At 44.6% G+C, this 16,019-nt stretch overlaps 1 protein-coding gene across 1 annotated transcript in view; it reads left to right on the top strand.

Moving 5' to 3' along the window:
- Nucleotides 1-16,019, top strand: part of LOC139694171 (nose resistant to fluoxetine protein 6-like) — a 48,517-nt gene that overhangs the window by 19,911 nt on the left and 12,587 nt on the right. The window contains exon 3 of the mRNA XM_071592601.1: nt 15,568-15,824. Within this exon, the coding sequence (XP_071448702.1) occupies nt 15,568-15,824 (257 nt within the window). The remainder of the gene's footprint in view (nt 1-15,567; nt 15,825-16,019) is intronic.

Raw genomic sequence — 16,019 nt, 5'->3', positions numbered from 1 at the left:
GGTCTCTCTAAGACACAAGCTGCCTTCCCTGTGGGCACTGTCTTCATCTCTCTTGAATCAGATGAATGTTTAACAATCGAAAAAAAAATCCCGACTGCTTCATCGCCAGGGTGACCTTTCCTTTCGTCTCCCATGCATCGCGAATAAAGTTTCTCGAGCGTAATCCCTTTGGAGTCTCGGGTGCCCCTCCACCGATTGAAGGGAGCGCAGCTTCGGCTGCAGCCGGGGTCATGGTGTATGTTCGGCAGCCCCGATTGCCGAACGTCCCTGCTCTAGAGTCGCTTCACTTTTGAACAGTTTCATTGACAACTAAATGTCGGTCTGCTCGTATTGCAACCGTTCACGTTCTTCAATTGTTCCCAAATCTCTTCCAAAGTTCCTCGGCTCAAGCGCCTTTCGATCCGACGCCGGGCGACGGATTCGTGGGAGTCGAAGTGAAGCAGGCCCTGGATTCACTTCGAGTCCGAACTCAGTCGGGGAAAATAAAAGACTGTTGCAGGGAGGAATGCCGTCTGCGGAGTGTACCTGAATGCGTGCTTAGAGGTGCACAGAGGAAAACGAGAAAGTACAAGGTCGAGATAAAATGCTCAGTGGAAAAAAGCCATCTCAGAGAGGCTTGCTCAGGCCCTGGGATAAAAGTGCCCTTGCTGCTTTAATTGGGACTCGCTGGATGGCACCTTTTAAGTAACTTAAATCTCTCCACTTAGGAAAGAGAATTTTGATATAAGACGAGCGGCTATATCAACGGAAATGCGTCGTCACGACATCACACATCTCTTGACAAATAAATAAATCGCTTAACCCGCATCGTTTTAAGTTATTTTGTCTCGTGGAAACGGATGCCGGTTTATTTAAAAAAACAAACAAACGATCAAGCCTTTTACAGAGTGCAATGACCAAATCGGAGTGTTCATCCTATTAAATTGGAGTCGATTCTTCTGTAAGGATGAAGGTCATGGGATATACGAACTCAATGAGAAGGACCAGCAAATCGATTTTGCGAAATTAAGACACAGTTTAGGTCAGCTAATTTGAAATTTTGTCATAATTACGATGAAGTGTATAGTTGTTTACTTATAATATGATTTGAACATTGAAGGATATTTTATCATTAGCAGTGAATCAAAAAAAATGTAATTAAAAGAAAGTAAAGATTACTAAATTACTCGTCATTTTCATGTGGCTTTAAAACTGAATGGTTCCTCTTTGAAAATGATAACTCGTAGTGAAATGATATTATTTTTCTATTTAAAACTTTATTCTTGTCAGTTCGCTAATGATATTGTTCATATAATCAATAAAAACAATTGATATTCGAAAAGGAGAAAGCAATTCAAGATTCTATATTATGTTTAAATCAACCACAAGTATGTATTTTGGAACGAATCTTTGTTTCTTCGGTGGACAATTTCCCAATTCCGTCCCACCGGAAGGTGAGAGCACCGTCAGGGACGTTTTGAAACGAGTGCACAATTGACTCAAGCGATTCACGAAACGTTTAATATGCACCAATGAAATTTTGCGCAGCTACGGCTTAAATGGACAATTTAAAAATAATTTTTAAAAGCTAAGGCTTAGGGATTTGATTTGTAAGTGGAGGTGAGAAGGGTGTGATTGAAGCGGATCACCTAAGGAATATAAGAGTCGACAGGCGTGATGTAGGGTGCGTGATCGATATATGTTGTGTTCCCGCCGAGATTACGACCGCCTTTCGACCGGGGGGGGGGGGGAAGGTGTCGATTGCGGTGCGAGGTGTGGGCAACAGACAAAAGGCCGCGGGGCATGCGATCGCATGACCTTGCCGGTGCAAATAAAAACTCTGCCCTCTGCGGATTCAGGAATATCTGCATTTATTGTCACTTAACTGCAGCCTTGACAATGATAAATCGAGATAATCAACTGTAGGTGAAACTCGGGAAAAGTTACTCCATGTGATTAATCGTCTCCGGCGTAACTTTGTGGACTTGTTTCATGATGATTATTGTTAAAAAAAAACTTGGTGAAATCACATGAAAAATAAGTTTTGGTGCGACCCGGGTTTTACTGCACTGCAGCATCTTTAGGCCTGATGATACTGCACCGCAGAATGCTGTTAAACTCGTCCTCCCGAAGGTCTTCTGACGGGCGATCAAGAGCAGAGTCGAGTGCAGACTCTTGCTCTTCAAGACCTTCTTGCAACGGCATCGCCACGATTCCCCAACCCCCTTACCATCTCCCCGACTTGGCATCAGCAGACCTATATTTCCTATTTCCAAAAGTGAAATCCTCCGTCCTCAAAGGAAACCACCATCATGGGGCCCTAAGTGCCATCAAAGAAGCTTACACGCGTACCCTTAAGAGTACCCTTATCCGGAATCCGCCTACCTGGGAGCCTTCGAGTCGTGGAAAAGCCGCTGGAAAAAGTGTTTCGACGCTAAATGGATGTACTTTGAAGAATTTTGAGGCATTGTAGCAGTATCTGAAATAAATCTCGTATTTTTTTATGAAACGTTTCCCGATACCTTTTTTTACAAAGCATATGTGAAACTGCTTGGATGAAAATAAATATGGCGTGTGTGCCTTTTACGTGTTGAAAGTGCCCTCAGCAACGACATTGTGCCTTGCAGAGGTCAGATATATGATATTAATTGGTTTCGAGCGAGGCGAAAGAACTCGTCGCTAGAGAGGGGGGGGAGTTACGTGCTTGGCCTTGATGAGTCTTTTAGTGTGAGATATGGGAGGGACTGTTTGAATCCACCCGCCTTGATCGCTCGCTTCATCCGAGTGGTGGTCGTATCTGCATGTGTGCTTCGCTGGGGGCCGCGATTCCCCCAGCTGATCGCCATTCCACTCCAGCCCCTTACCCCGTTGGTACCTCCCTCCCACTCCCCCCGCACCCCACGGCAGACCTAAGGGGTGGTTTTCATTTTCGTCGCCCTTTGATTCGGTCCCTTTTATTTGCGCATTGGGGTATGCCCCAGGGAGGCTGCAGTCTCACGCGGCCCGCGGTCGGCGGCCACTTAACGGTCGACATTGAACCGGGTCGCCCAGGAGTGCGTAGGCATTTTGCGGCAGATGGCACTTGCCGCCGGTCGGTTGGCTCCGATCCCGGCCAACGGGGGTCTGATTACCCCCACCCCCGCTCTCCTTTCTCGATCTCGCTATCTCCCATGCAAAGGTGAAATCAACTATGCAAATATTCAACACGACGCTTTGGCATCTCAGACCATGATCTACCCCGCAATCTCCATCTGGGATCGCTTTTGCGTTTCCATTTGTTGATCCGCATTCTGGGTAAAAATTAACTTTTCCGAAATAGGGACCAAAAGAATAAAAATCGGATAAGGAATAGAAAGGCGCGATGATGACGCGTTTTTATGGATATAATTTCGTCGCGTTAATGTGGAGAACGTATGGCTAAGCGAGGCGAACGGTAAGGGATACATAAACGATGAGGGAATATATATTTGTAAATATTTCCACGAACGATAAGGGACCAGAATAACACTATCCGACCGCGGTACGGTCATATTCGGGTCAAAATTAGTCTGATGAATATTCACCCCCTGCCACACACCTTGGCGGTGGCTTGCAGGGTACTAAAATAAATAAATAAGCGGTTCTGAGTGACTTGCAAAGTCTGTCCCAAAAACAGTAAGACCGAGTCAATTAAAAAACATTAATTGCCAGAATTGATACATTCACTCGTAAGTCCTCACCCTTCACACACGCATCTGCCAGTGGGTTTTCCACGCCTCGTACGCTTTCCGGAAGACGGTGCCCGGAATGCTGCTAAGTGCCCTCGTCACGGCCTATTGTAACGCTTCCACCGAGCCCTGGTGACGTCCTTCCAACACGGATTTGAGGCAGTGGGGAAAGAGGAAGAAGTCTGGTGGGGCACTCTCTAAAAAATTTGGATCCCCACTCACATGGTCGAGAAGCTCTTGGCAGATATCCGCGTGCGAGTTTCCTTTTGTTCGTCCGAGAGCACTCGCTGTACCAACTTCGCACACACCTTTCTCATGTTCATGTTTTCGCTCGCAAGTCGATGCACATAACGTCTTTTAGGTCGAAGGCCTTCCTGGACGCTCGGCGTCTTCAACATCTTCTCTACCTTCCCGACACAACTTGTGCCACTCAAAAACACCCGATCTACCCATGGTGTTATCACCATGAGCTGCCTTGAGCATGTCATGAGTCTATTTCCCGGTTTTTCCTAGTTTCACGCAAAATTTGATTGTGTAGCGCTGTTTCAATGACCGGTTCATGATAGGGAGCGTAACGAGGTCACGTTATAAAGGTTTCGCAAAAGAGCGATCCGGACTCGCGGAGCCGAGACTCGTAAAGGCTTGTGGCCGACTGCCACCGCCCTCCAGCCTTTCCTGAGGCTCCCCACCCTCGAACCCAGCCACAGAAACCGCCGCCCGACCGTCCGTCTATCCGGGAAAAAATAAGACCAACTACTTTTGGGAAAGACCTTGCGGAAGGATTTGTGGTAATTTGATGTGGTTGACGACCAATGCCAACTTCCGCCCGCTCTATTGTTGCGCGTGCGATAGCGATAGGAGAGAAAATGGCGGTACTTTTATTGAGCAAATCGCATCGATTTAAAAAAGAAAAGGATTCGACCTCATCTGGAGCACCGCCTCCATATAAATCCAGTCCGACACATGGATTGAACCCACGAGAGACGACTCGAGGTCGAAGTTCCAGTCACCGCGAGTGCCCCGGGTGGATGTCCATCGAGAGTGGCTTTGGGGAAGTCGGGCGGGAAGGCGTGGGAGGGCCGGTCGCCGTGAGGGGTCCGCGGCGTGACCTCGACATTTGGGCTGTGCCCATTGTCGGCGCCACCTTGCTCTCTCCGGAAGGCTGGCCACTTCCGTTGACGTCGCAACCCCCTGCCGCTGCAGGGAAATAGATTCATCTCGGAGAAGTGCATTTCATTTGAAGATTTCTTTAAAACCATTGTGGTCAAAAACTTAGGTGTTAATTTTCAAATCTCCAAACTCTCTCCCACCGACTTCATTATATTTTTCGACTAGGTTTAGAGCCCAAGAATATCGAGAGAGGATGTTGCGTTAAGGCTTTCTATTCCATTCTCCTAGGGATAGGAGAGACTCCATGGTCTCGATCTCGCCCCAAAAGAAAGACGACTATCAATCTATCTATTGCCTAAGTTTCTTGCCTCGTGACTGCTCAGGAAAACTTACAAGCGAGAGAACTGGTCTACAGACTCTTGCGTATACTATTACACTGGGTACTTTTAATACATTTTTCTACTTCATAAGTGTTGGAATTGTTTCATAAATAAATAAAATCCCTTTTACCGTCGAAATTTTAAATATGTATATGAAAAATACGCAACTCGTATTAACACAATATATAGATATGTAAATATTATTCATGAATATTGAAAAAAGATATTATATTGGGTGTTTGTTGTCTCGCCATGTGACTTTATGGAATTTACTCAACATATTGAAATGAAATAAGTAATTTTTTACTAACACACACATTCCATTTAGAGCACGACTTAGGATACGACGTTGGACGTCACAATTGGTCCCATGATGGTGACGTCCAACTTGATGATGACGTCCAACTTCGAAGCCTAGGTCGTGTTCTAAATAAAATGTGTGTTAGTAAAAAGTTACTTATTCGATTTAAATTATAAATGCATGATGGCTTTCTATGATTCAAATATGAGGAAACGAAATTTGTTATCATTTTTTACCTATTTTTGCAATAGAAAATATGGAATTGTAGCAAAGGTCGGGCAATAAAACAGAATATTTCTTAAAAATAAACAAGTTATTGCGGTGAGCAGCTGAAAAATAATGCATTATTTTTTATTTGACCTGCTCCTTATGTAATTCACTAAAATAATTTCGCTATCCCTGAGAGTAGAACTCTGAACTTCGACATTTTTTAGCTTATTATTCACAGCTCGTAACATTATCTTTAAACCTTCGACCATAGTCCTTGCCGAAGATTTTATAGACCCAAGGGTTATCAGAATTGATTTATATTTTATGGCAGAATTTTCAGTTAGTTAAATCCTTTGGAGTTCCAATTCGATTCCTGATTTCTTAGAGTTGATATCATTGGCTGTTTTTACTAAGCCCTCCGAAGCAAACGCATTAATTTGCAATGTTTTCATTCTTCCATAATTCTCAGTGCTGGTCTCCTGCATTATATGCGCGCGTAATTAACCCATGGCTTTCTCCAAGTGGTCTACCTCTTTCAAATCCGTCTGTCAAGGTGTCTAAATATGCTGTTAAACCTTAGAACGGTCGCCCCATTTCCACGCGGTTCTTGAAGGGTTCACGGGATGCCATGTGTATGAGAAAATAGTGACAATACAAGTAGAATGGCTGAAGACCTACCACCCCCTGCCATACGTCCTAGCGACGGCTTCTGGGATATTGCGTAAATGTATATGTAGGATGTGTCTCACCCACATCTTTCTTGCCAGTGTCCTCCATAGTTTTCTCGCTTCACCTGCACATACAAGGACTTTTACACAGTCAATAGGCCAGCAAATTGTATATTTATAATTCCTCTGAATGTCTCATTTCCAATGTGCACCTGCTACTCTCCTCTTGCTCTAGAAAAAAGATCACCCTGCCCGCTGAGCTTCTCCAATCCCTTTTACCAAATCGCCACTTTCCCCGTAAGACTCCTATTTCCTCCGCGACCACACTTCTGACAAAAGAAAGCCGTAGCAAGATCATCTTTCCTCCCTTGTGTTTGTTCGCAGCCTTTCATTTGTCCCAAAACGGTCCTCAATATTTAATGCGATTAATGGTAGAAGTTTTGATCATGTCATGATAATTTTCCAAATGGCAGTACCAAGATCATCTCATGAGCCCAGGAAGTATCATGGAAGGAGTGGGAGTCGAATCCTCCTTCCTCCCCCGCGGGATCTACCCGCGAATTCTCTCGGAAATTGAGAAACTCACAGCAAACGCATATCGAATGCCGCTCATTGAAGTGCTGGATCCCTTCGCGGTCATTCGTCTTGGTCATGTTTCTTATCGAGGGTAAAATACTATACAACTGTCTAACATTGTGGACTGTCGTTATACGTGTAATAGAGCTGAATGATTAAGACAACGTTGTGGAGAACCCCTTAATAAGATCTTTTAAATGATAAAATTTATGTTAAGGAACATTTTTTACCTCAAGAGTTACCTTCGGCCCTATAATTATTATATTTAAGGATAGCGATATATTCCAGACACTTCGCCCTTACGTCCGCAGACCTAAGTCGTGAGTGTCAAGGTGAGCGCCGGCGAGAGCTAATGAAATATCGGCGAGGCCTCGCGTCACTGCGATCGGTCCAAGGAAGTCAGGGGCTGCTCTTTCTTGCTCGTGGATCTCATGGATCTTTTCCTTTTGGCTTTCGTTTTTTCGCGGATCTGAAATGAGATCGAATGACGTCAAAGCCACCCGTGGCGTTGGCTCCGCCCACCCCCGTGAGATGAAACTGGCAACGCGATAAAAATGAAAAGCCTCCCCCGGAAGGAGGCGCGGAGGGTGTGATGCCCTTAATGCGGGCATACGCTCCGAGGGTCACGTACACATCCCTTCGAGGTCCTTCCTCCGCCACTTGCCCTCCCAAGGCCGAGGGCGTTCCGTTTCCGGTTATTTTGCGCGGCGGACGGATGACCTGTCCTTATTCATGGAGGGGAGGTCATCTGTGACGCAATATCGATTTGACTTTTTAAAAATATGCTGGAATGACACGAAAGGTAAATCTATTTGAAGGGATTTTTTGAATCTTCCCAAATTTTTTCCGATATATGTCCAAAGAATAGTGCCTCGTATAATGTCGAGAGCAGTTTTCGATATGCTCCCCGCTTTGAACCGCTCACAAAAAGGCGATTTCCCGGTGGTTTCGATGTTATTCCGTAGCTATCTCATAGAAAATATGTGGGCACATCGTGTTCGAAGAAACGCCGTCTGCAATACACCTATACGATCTTTCTGGCTGAAATCCTTCGAGATGCCGACTCTATCGACAAAGACTTAGAGTGAGACCCATCTTCTTGTATCCATCACCCAATGAACGAATGACAGTTTGTTGGAACAGAGGAGACTTTTCCGTCTCACTTTTACCGGACTCGAACCCGGCAGCCAGCCGAACGTTTCGCCCAAGACTATGAGGCCAAGCGGATTAGGGACGCCATAAAATTCTAAACCAGTCGAATCGGTCGGGGAACACCTTGCCCTTCTGCACAACCCCTATGGAGGGAATGCTGTTTCATTGACGTCAGTCGCGTCGACGAATCAGCGGGGGACAGAGGGAGGGGAGGGGAGACGGGTGGCTCGGTTCCCACCTGGGGGGAGGGAGAGACACCCCCGCCCCACTCTCCGTTTCTGGACGTGCCGACGCGGAGGGCGAGGTACGGGGGCCGCATCCTTCTACCTCGTCCCACCTCGGCCTTGGCGTGCGGATTGCAGCGGGCCGTCGCGGCCCAACCAGGCGACTCGGTCCGGCGGACGGGTCCAGTTCTACATCCCCGCTGCAAGCGCCTCTGCCGTCATCGGCGTCACGACCGGGAGGGGAGGGAGACGTGGACAGGAGGAGAGGGGACGCCCCTCTCTCTCCTCGCAACTTTCCTCGAGTCTCGGAAGGCAGGGGCGGCGAGGAAGGGAGAACCAGTTCCTTTCCCACCCTCCGCCAAATTTTTCCAAGAAACGCTCGGGGGATTTTTTTAAATTATTTTATGCGCACGCCTCCTTTTTCCTCTTCCACTGTTGTTTTGCTCGTTGGTCGCCTTGGAGACGGCCATTTAAGTAGAGCGGCCGGGGTTAAGGTCGTTGTTCCCTGAGCGATGGAGCCTTGAACTTCTGCACCAGTGAGGAGGGTGCTGCCCCCCACCTCCGATGGGCGCTCCGGTCCGAGGCGCATGCTCGCCGGCACGTAGGCTCCCACTCGGCGTCTCCCCAGGGGCGATGGGCCGGCTGGCGGGGGATGATGAGCGGGGCGGGAACCGAGGGGCTGTGTCTGCTCGGCCGGCCGTCGCACGAGCCTAAGAGTTTTCTACCCGGGCAGCCCGATTAAAGTCCGCTGTGTGTGTGACCTTCTGGGTACGGAACTATCATGGGATTTCTCGGCTGACTCACAGGGAGAAGAAGATGGTCTGTATAAAAAGTATCGGGAAAATAGATGTTTCAGATATTGCTACAATGCCTCAAAATTCTTCAAAAGACTTCTTCCCTTGAGCGTCGACACACTTTGACCCTTGCGGCTTTTCCACCACTCGAAGGCTCCCTTGTCGGCGGATTCCGAAAGGCCCCTAAGGGTACGCGTGAAAGCTTCCTTGACGGCACTTGGGGTCCTATTTGGTGGTGTCCTTTGAGAGAGGGAGGATTACACTTCTATAGGGAATAGGAAATAGTCTGCTGGTGCCTAGTCGGGGAGACTCAAAGGGGTTTGGGCAATCCTCACGATGCCGTTGAAGAAGGTCTTCACAGGTAAACACTCTAAGACTCTGCTCTTTTGGTCGTCCGACCAAAGATCTTCGGGAGGACGAGTTTAGCGCAAATCTTTCGTATCGCCATATTTTTAGTGATATAATGGTGTGTGCAAAGTCATCTTATCAATGCCAATATACGATCTGCGATCATGCGCAGACTTAACAGACGGTCTGCTGAATTAAGTACTTCACGCAAACACGCAAGGAAAAAATTCTTAAAGATGCATTTCATACAAATCTTGTAGGTCCCCTTTTTTTATGAATGCGTAAATTTCACGTGCAGTAAGTTTTGGAACAATCAGTCTTCACTTATCCTAAGAGCTGTATTCTGGGTGATTGCCATCAAATAGCAGACTCTTTTGTAAATTCTCACCATTTGGAAAGTTGATGCAGTCAAGTACCAAAAAATGAAGAACATAAATTTTAATACAGATCGTTAATTAATGCGCAAAGTTTCCTACACCCGTGAATGATCTTGAATCAATCCCTTTTCATAATATGGTGTCTAGTTCATTCGGTAGCTTTTGCTGTGGAATAAAATATAAAATTTCAGTTCAGTTTAGAGATAGGCCTGGCCTTATCTCAGCGGAGTCCAGTAATGCGAGCACCACATAGCGGAAGCCTTAAAGTTCTGTACGTGTTCGTCAGTTCGTTGAGCGCATTGCTATTACTCCAACGCAGTTGCACGTCGGTAGGAAAGACCATGCAAGGAGGATTGGAGAGATCATCTGTAGAATCGACGGATTAATTTCAGTTTCCCCTCTGATGATAAGAGCTCAGAATAAATGTAAACTAGCCGCTCACAAAACAATTTGCATACTAAATACGCTAATTTATGGCCATTCTTTCACCTAATCTTAATTTAATTTTCTTCATCCTAGTCGTTCGGCCCCCATGCGTATTAAGCATATATATATATATATATATATATATATATATATATATATATATATATATTAGGGAAAGGATGTGTGAATTTCACACGCCGTTGGGAATTCACACATCAGTAAAACTGGGTGAACTCTAACATCACCTACCAAACCGACCTTCGGGTTGATTATTGTGTTTTTATGAATTAGTTAACATACGAGGGCTGTAAAGAAAGTAAGCTCCTTCATTTTATTAAAAATAGACTGAAATAGATACAAAAATTTTATTATTTTCATCTCAAAGCTACATGTCTCTCCTAAATGGAAGAAGGGGCCACTGTCTCAATTTCGCCCAATGAAGACCTCTATCTATCTTTATATCTACTTTTATACGTTCGCTGAACAGATTTAAACATTTTTCACATCTCTGCAATAGTTTTTAAATACCTTTTGCATTAAATTCTGCCGCCAGAGATCGCGGCCAACCGATGACGGCATCTTTGAAGTTCCTCGTCGAGACGAGCTCGAAACATGTATTCGTCCAACTTTTCAGTCGTGTTTCTATGCAACAGAATCGTAGAATTCTGTGGAAACTTCATTTTGCGATTTCAGATATCGCAAAACCTCGGTTTTCACGAAAATTTTCATCGATTTTCAGGTGTAGTTCATCATCATCGACATTTGTCCGTTCTCTCTAAAACGAGCAACAGCATTGGCACAGTTAACTTTGTCACTGATCACATTTGGTCCGTACAGAGCCCACTTTTCTCGACGAATGCCAGCAGCTTTGAAGATTTTTATCAGTGGACGAATTTATAATTTGGCGGGAACTTCAGTTGCATTGTTCATTTTGACTCTCTATTGTGAACAAACACCAAGTGGCGCGACCTTCCAACCACTGCACCTCGAGGCTTACTGACCTGTACTGTGTGCGTCAATGCAGCGACAATTCGTCTCCCTTCACTTCTTCTCACGCTACACGAAAACCGATATTACTCCCCGGGTGGTGAAGATTCCGATTCGTTAAAAGAGAAGTTAAAAATCGGGACAAAAGAAAACACGTTACACTTTGGTACGCACGAAAACCGCAATTGAATCAAAACCGGAACTTTAGCAAGCCAGGTCCACCACCTTCAGCGACAAATCCTTCCTAAGTTGAGTTAATCGAAGAAAACTTTTTATTTTATTTCCCATTGTCAATGCTATAATTTGACTATCTCGAAAACCAGCATTAAATATGTCAAACTTGAGGCTGACATTTCTAAGCGGCGTTATTTTTCTTGGAGGCGTCTGCTGCCCTGTCACTGGCCGCTCCCATCAGTCTTTCATCGGGCGAAGCGACGCTCCCATCAATCTTTTGGATGTACGCGAGGTGGCATAATGGGGTCGATCATATCAAGAGTAACATACAACCGACGTTAAAACTATAAATTACAACCAAAAAACAAATATTGCAACCAAATCTTAAAATATACCTCGGTAAAAGCGCTTAATTAATCGAGCGCTTTCGTCGAGTTTCAATGATTTAACGATTAGATCAAATCTAGCAATGATGTTAAAAGTGTATCACTACCCATATCGCACTTCGGTAGGAGATATCGAGTCATTAAAATTAGAGTGATTAAGTGTAGAACAAATAGATTTAAGATGCCATTTTGTCCACGATCGATAATGGATCAGAATATCATTGTCCGACCGTGGTAGGGTCATGTTCGGGTAAAAATTAATCTGGTGTGTACTCACCCCCTGCCACATACCCTGGTGGTGACTTGCAGGGTCCTAAAATATCTTTTTAAAAAATGCAAGGCATTTCGAAGGTCTTTGGACGTACGTCCAACAGAGCAGAGTCGAGTGTCTGCTTGCGAAGACCTTTTGAAACGACATCATGACGATTCTCCAACTCTCTTAAGGTCCTGATTTGGTACCAGCAGGCTATCTCCTATTCCCAATAAAAGTAAAATCCTCCCTTTCTGAAAGACCATCACCAAAGGACCCTAAGTGCCGTCAAAGAAGCTTGCACGCGTATCCTTAAGGAACTTCTGGAGTCCGCCCACCAGGGAGCCTTCGAGTCGTGGTAAAGCCGCTGGCAACAGAAGTGTGTCGACGCTCAATGGAAGGAGTTATTTGAAGAATTTTGGGTGGCATTATAGCAATATCTGAAATAAATCCATTTTTCCGAAACTTTTCCAAATACATTTTAACCAAGCTATGTGCATCCTCATAGCTAGCCTAAGCAACGTGGTGGTCTCGTCATGACTATGCCTTGAAAACCTATGTCGTCTCTACTTTTTCTAATGCCATTCCCTCAAACGCCTCGCCATTCGGACGCCTTCAGTAAGACTCCTTTCGCAGTCATCGAGACACTGACCGCACGTAGCTTATCCATCCGACATTTTGGCAAGCGGCATTTTGGAATTATTGCTCTCCTGATCGGCCTGAGTCCAGTCACTCTCACTACGCCATCTTGTGGTGAGAGCGGTTCACCGCGATCGCTGGTGGGAGGGAACGGAGGAAAGGGAGTCTTTGAGTGGGGGTGCGTCGAATGCGGGCAAGAGGGTGAGGGACCTAGGACCCCAATACACCCCCTCCCCCGGCCAACCATCAACATATCACGAGATACAAAAATCGATAACGGTGACTATAAATCGATATTACTCTCACCCCTGATACGTTTAATTTTATTTGTCGCAAGTCTTCGCCAGCTTTTGTTGAAGTCGTTAATTTAAGGTTCTTTGTCACCTAATGCTTTTATTATATCGATGGTTCATTCGCTAAAACAATACTCCTTCTAATTTCCCCACTAGAGTCCCCGTGCGTGTCTAAAATACTTATCAAACAAATGAAATATTCTAACTGCTATTGTTCATACCTTCCAACTTCGATGTTTGACTTAAACTTACCATTCCTTAAGAATTTCATTGGTTCATTCTGTTTGGATTTATCGTCATCCTATTCCCTCACTCTTGGACTCTGTGGTGAGCTCAGAAACCACTGCAATCCATATGATGGCTAAATAATTATGATTCGTTGAGTAAATGTGGGTTATGTGTGTTTTGGCGTAGAAGGGGACAAATTCATACACAAACGAACTTCTCGTCGTTTTAACCTTTCGTGAATGTTTCTTCATGATTCCATCAAGGTTTTCTTTTAATTTCGAAGCTCTAAGCGACAAAATCACCAAAAATAAGTGCGTAATTGAAATCTGTGACCATCTAAATCTGATCGATCATCTTGATTTCTCGAAGTGATTACAAATATTTAGATATCATCGACTTGCATTGTGACCAATAGCTATTATCAAATACTGGCGTTTAACTTTGAAATCAAGAATTCCTACCCCGAAAAAGTTGTTCTAATGAATATATTGACTAGATTGTGTAAGAATTGCGTGTATGGGATGTAGATTAAAAAAAGTAGTTGCAATGGTAATTGGTTCTGAGACGGATGTGGTTATTATTGCTCGATAAACGAAAATCTAGAAAGTCCATGTGCCAAGGGATCATTCAAGCTGAGGAGGGTTCCCGGGCTGTTTTCCGGGTCGGTCCGACAGCTCATTACAGGAACGAGATTTCAATATAATATTTGATCATTGGATCTACATCTACACAATGCCCCGCAAGCCGCCGCAAGGGCGTGTGGCGGGGGTCGTTAGGTCACCAGATATGCATGCACAATTCCAATAAGGTCACCCCTACACATATTAGTTTGATCATTCATTCGAAAAATGTAAATCACACGAAAGAAAGTACTTACTTGCAACTATATTCAATAACAGGATACATATTTTCAAATCATGCGGTATATATGATAAAAAGATGGGTCTATTAGATAAAAAATAACATACAGGAAAGTACATGAAGGATATCGACAAATATACTATACATTCCCAATTCTAATTATCTCCTACACGATTGCTGGTATATTTTTTTGGTCTCTAATTCGAGATCATTCGAGGTTCGAGGAAAAAACGGCATTTCAACTCTATCCGTTCTACCATAAATCTCCCTGATTTTACGCTATTCATCTGTTCTACCATAGTTATTGGAGGCCTGTAATATATCTTTAACCTCTTCAGATAAGTAACCTGCCTCAGATATGGACACCGCCATATGTCCCATATCGAAGATGTTTCCTTTGAAATTGTCTCTGCTACCTATCAACAGCAGTCGGCTGGCTGGCTTCGTAAATTTTCCATTGCACGGAGTCCAAGAAGTGGTATCATCACGATCCATACACTGTAGGCCACCTGTGCAGACAGCAGAGGCGCGCGGGAAGCCTGACCTCCGATAGCCTAGCTCTTTCAGGCCTTCTCTGCCGACCTCTTCGAAGACATTGAATTACCCTTCCGTGCATTTAGAGTCTGTCGCAATTTAGTGTACCGATTCGCGGTTACCAATAATTGCCTTTTGATTCGTACTTTGACAGGTACATCTATTTTAACGTCTCTTTGATAAAGAATATGGAAATAATTCTAAGAAACTGCGGGAGATGGCGCAAGAGTAACTTTTAACAGAGTCATCCACTAATATGCATTAACATTCAACTATTTCAAAGTTAAAAACTTTTCGCACACTAAAATTGTTGCATATTGATAGTAACTAATTCGTTACCTGTGGAGTTAATAACGTAAATACAGCCCACTGCAAGAAGTTAACTGTAAAAAGAATGCCAAACACACATACAATATTTCTTTTTTCCAACTAAAATATATGGCTACATCCTTACATTATGTTATGGAAACAGGCTAAATTATAACAAGACAATTGCTTAATAGTTTGGTGTGAAACGGTTCAGTTTCAATATATCATGGTAAAAATTAAATGATTAAAAAATGTGTATTTTGATAAATACTGTATGTATTTTATACTTCTTCGTTTTTTCTGGGGTTCACATATAACTAAAATTTTTCGTAAGCATAAGCAACTGCTAAACACGCTGGGGATATCCTGGTAAGTTGTGGCAATGAAATGTTTAGCATCGTAGATCTGATGAGAAGACAAGTTCAAATATACTCAAAAGAAAAAGTGTAATTGCTGTTAAATAATCACATGGTTTTCATGGTTTTCATCATGGTTTTCTCTTCCATCAAAATGTGTACGTTTACAGCTTCCGCGACCGCAACGGGTGCTTCAAATAGCGTCACGTTTCACGATGCTTGCACATAACCTCGACACTCTGATCTTAGACATTTACATTGGTGATATTTCATGCCACCCTCCCTTCTTCCACGTCAGTGTTCGACTCTGGAGCCAAGTTACCCGGCGGAGTCATCTCCGGAAACTACTACCGTCTTGGTGACTTCGACGAGTGCGTGACTACCCGCGGCTGGGACCAGCGGGGCGCTCCGCTCAAGGGCAAGTACTGCCTCGCCTCAGTCACCATCTCCGAAGACAGCCTCTCGAAGGAGGCGCGGCTCGCCGGGGGGTCGACCACCCGCAACCCATTCGCCATCGACTACGACCCCAGGGCCTCCGCGTGGGAGGTCATCGAGGTGAGCATGACTTCATCGAGAGTTGCCTTTCGGACCATCCACTTCGAACGCTACCCCCACGGGAACTCTGAGCACTAGGCATCCATTTGCTCTCAATTAGATCACACTCCTTAATCTAGGGGACTAATATTGGATGGTGTCAAAACCTGTATAATCTGAATAAAAAATGTAACCTACCCGACTGGTCCTCATATG

Source organism: Hetaerina americana, unplaced genomic scaffold (assembly GCF_022747635.1).
Source record: "Hetaerina americana unplaced genomic scaffold, ioHetAmer1.1.p SCAF_5, whole genome shotgun sequence".
Lineage (NCBI taxonomy): Eukaryota > Metazoa > Arthropoda > Insecta > Odonata > Calopterygidae > Hetaerina > Hetaerina americana.
Note: the sequence above shows the minus strand (reverse complement) of the source record. Positions and strands in the feature narration are given on the sequence as shown.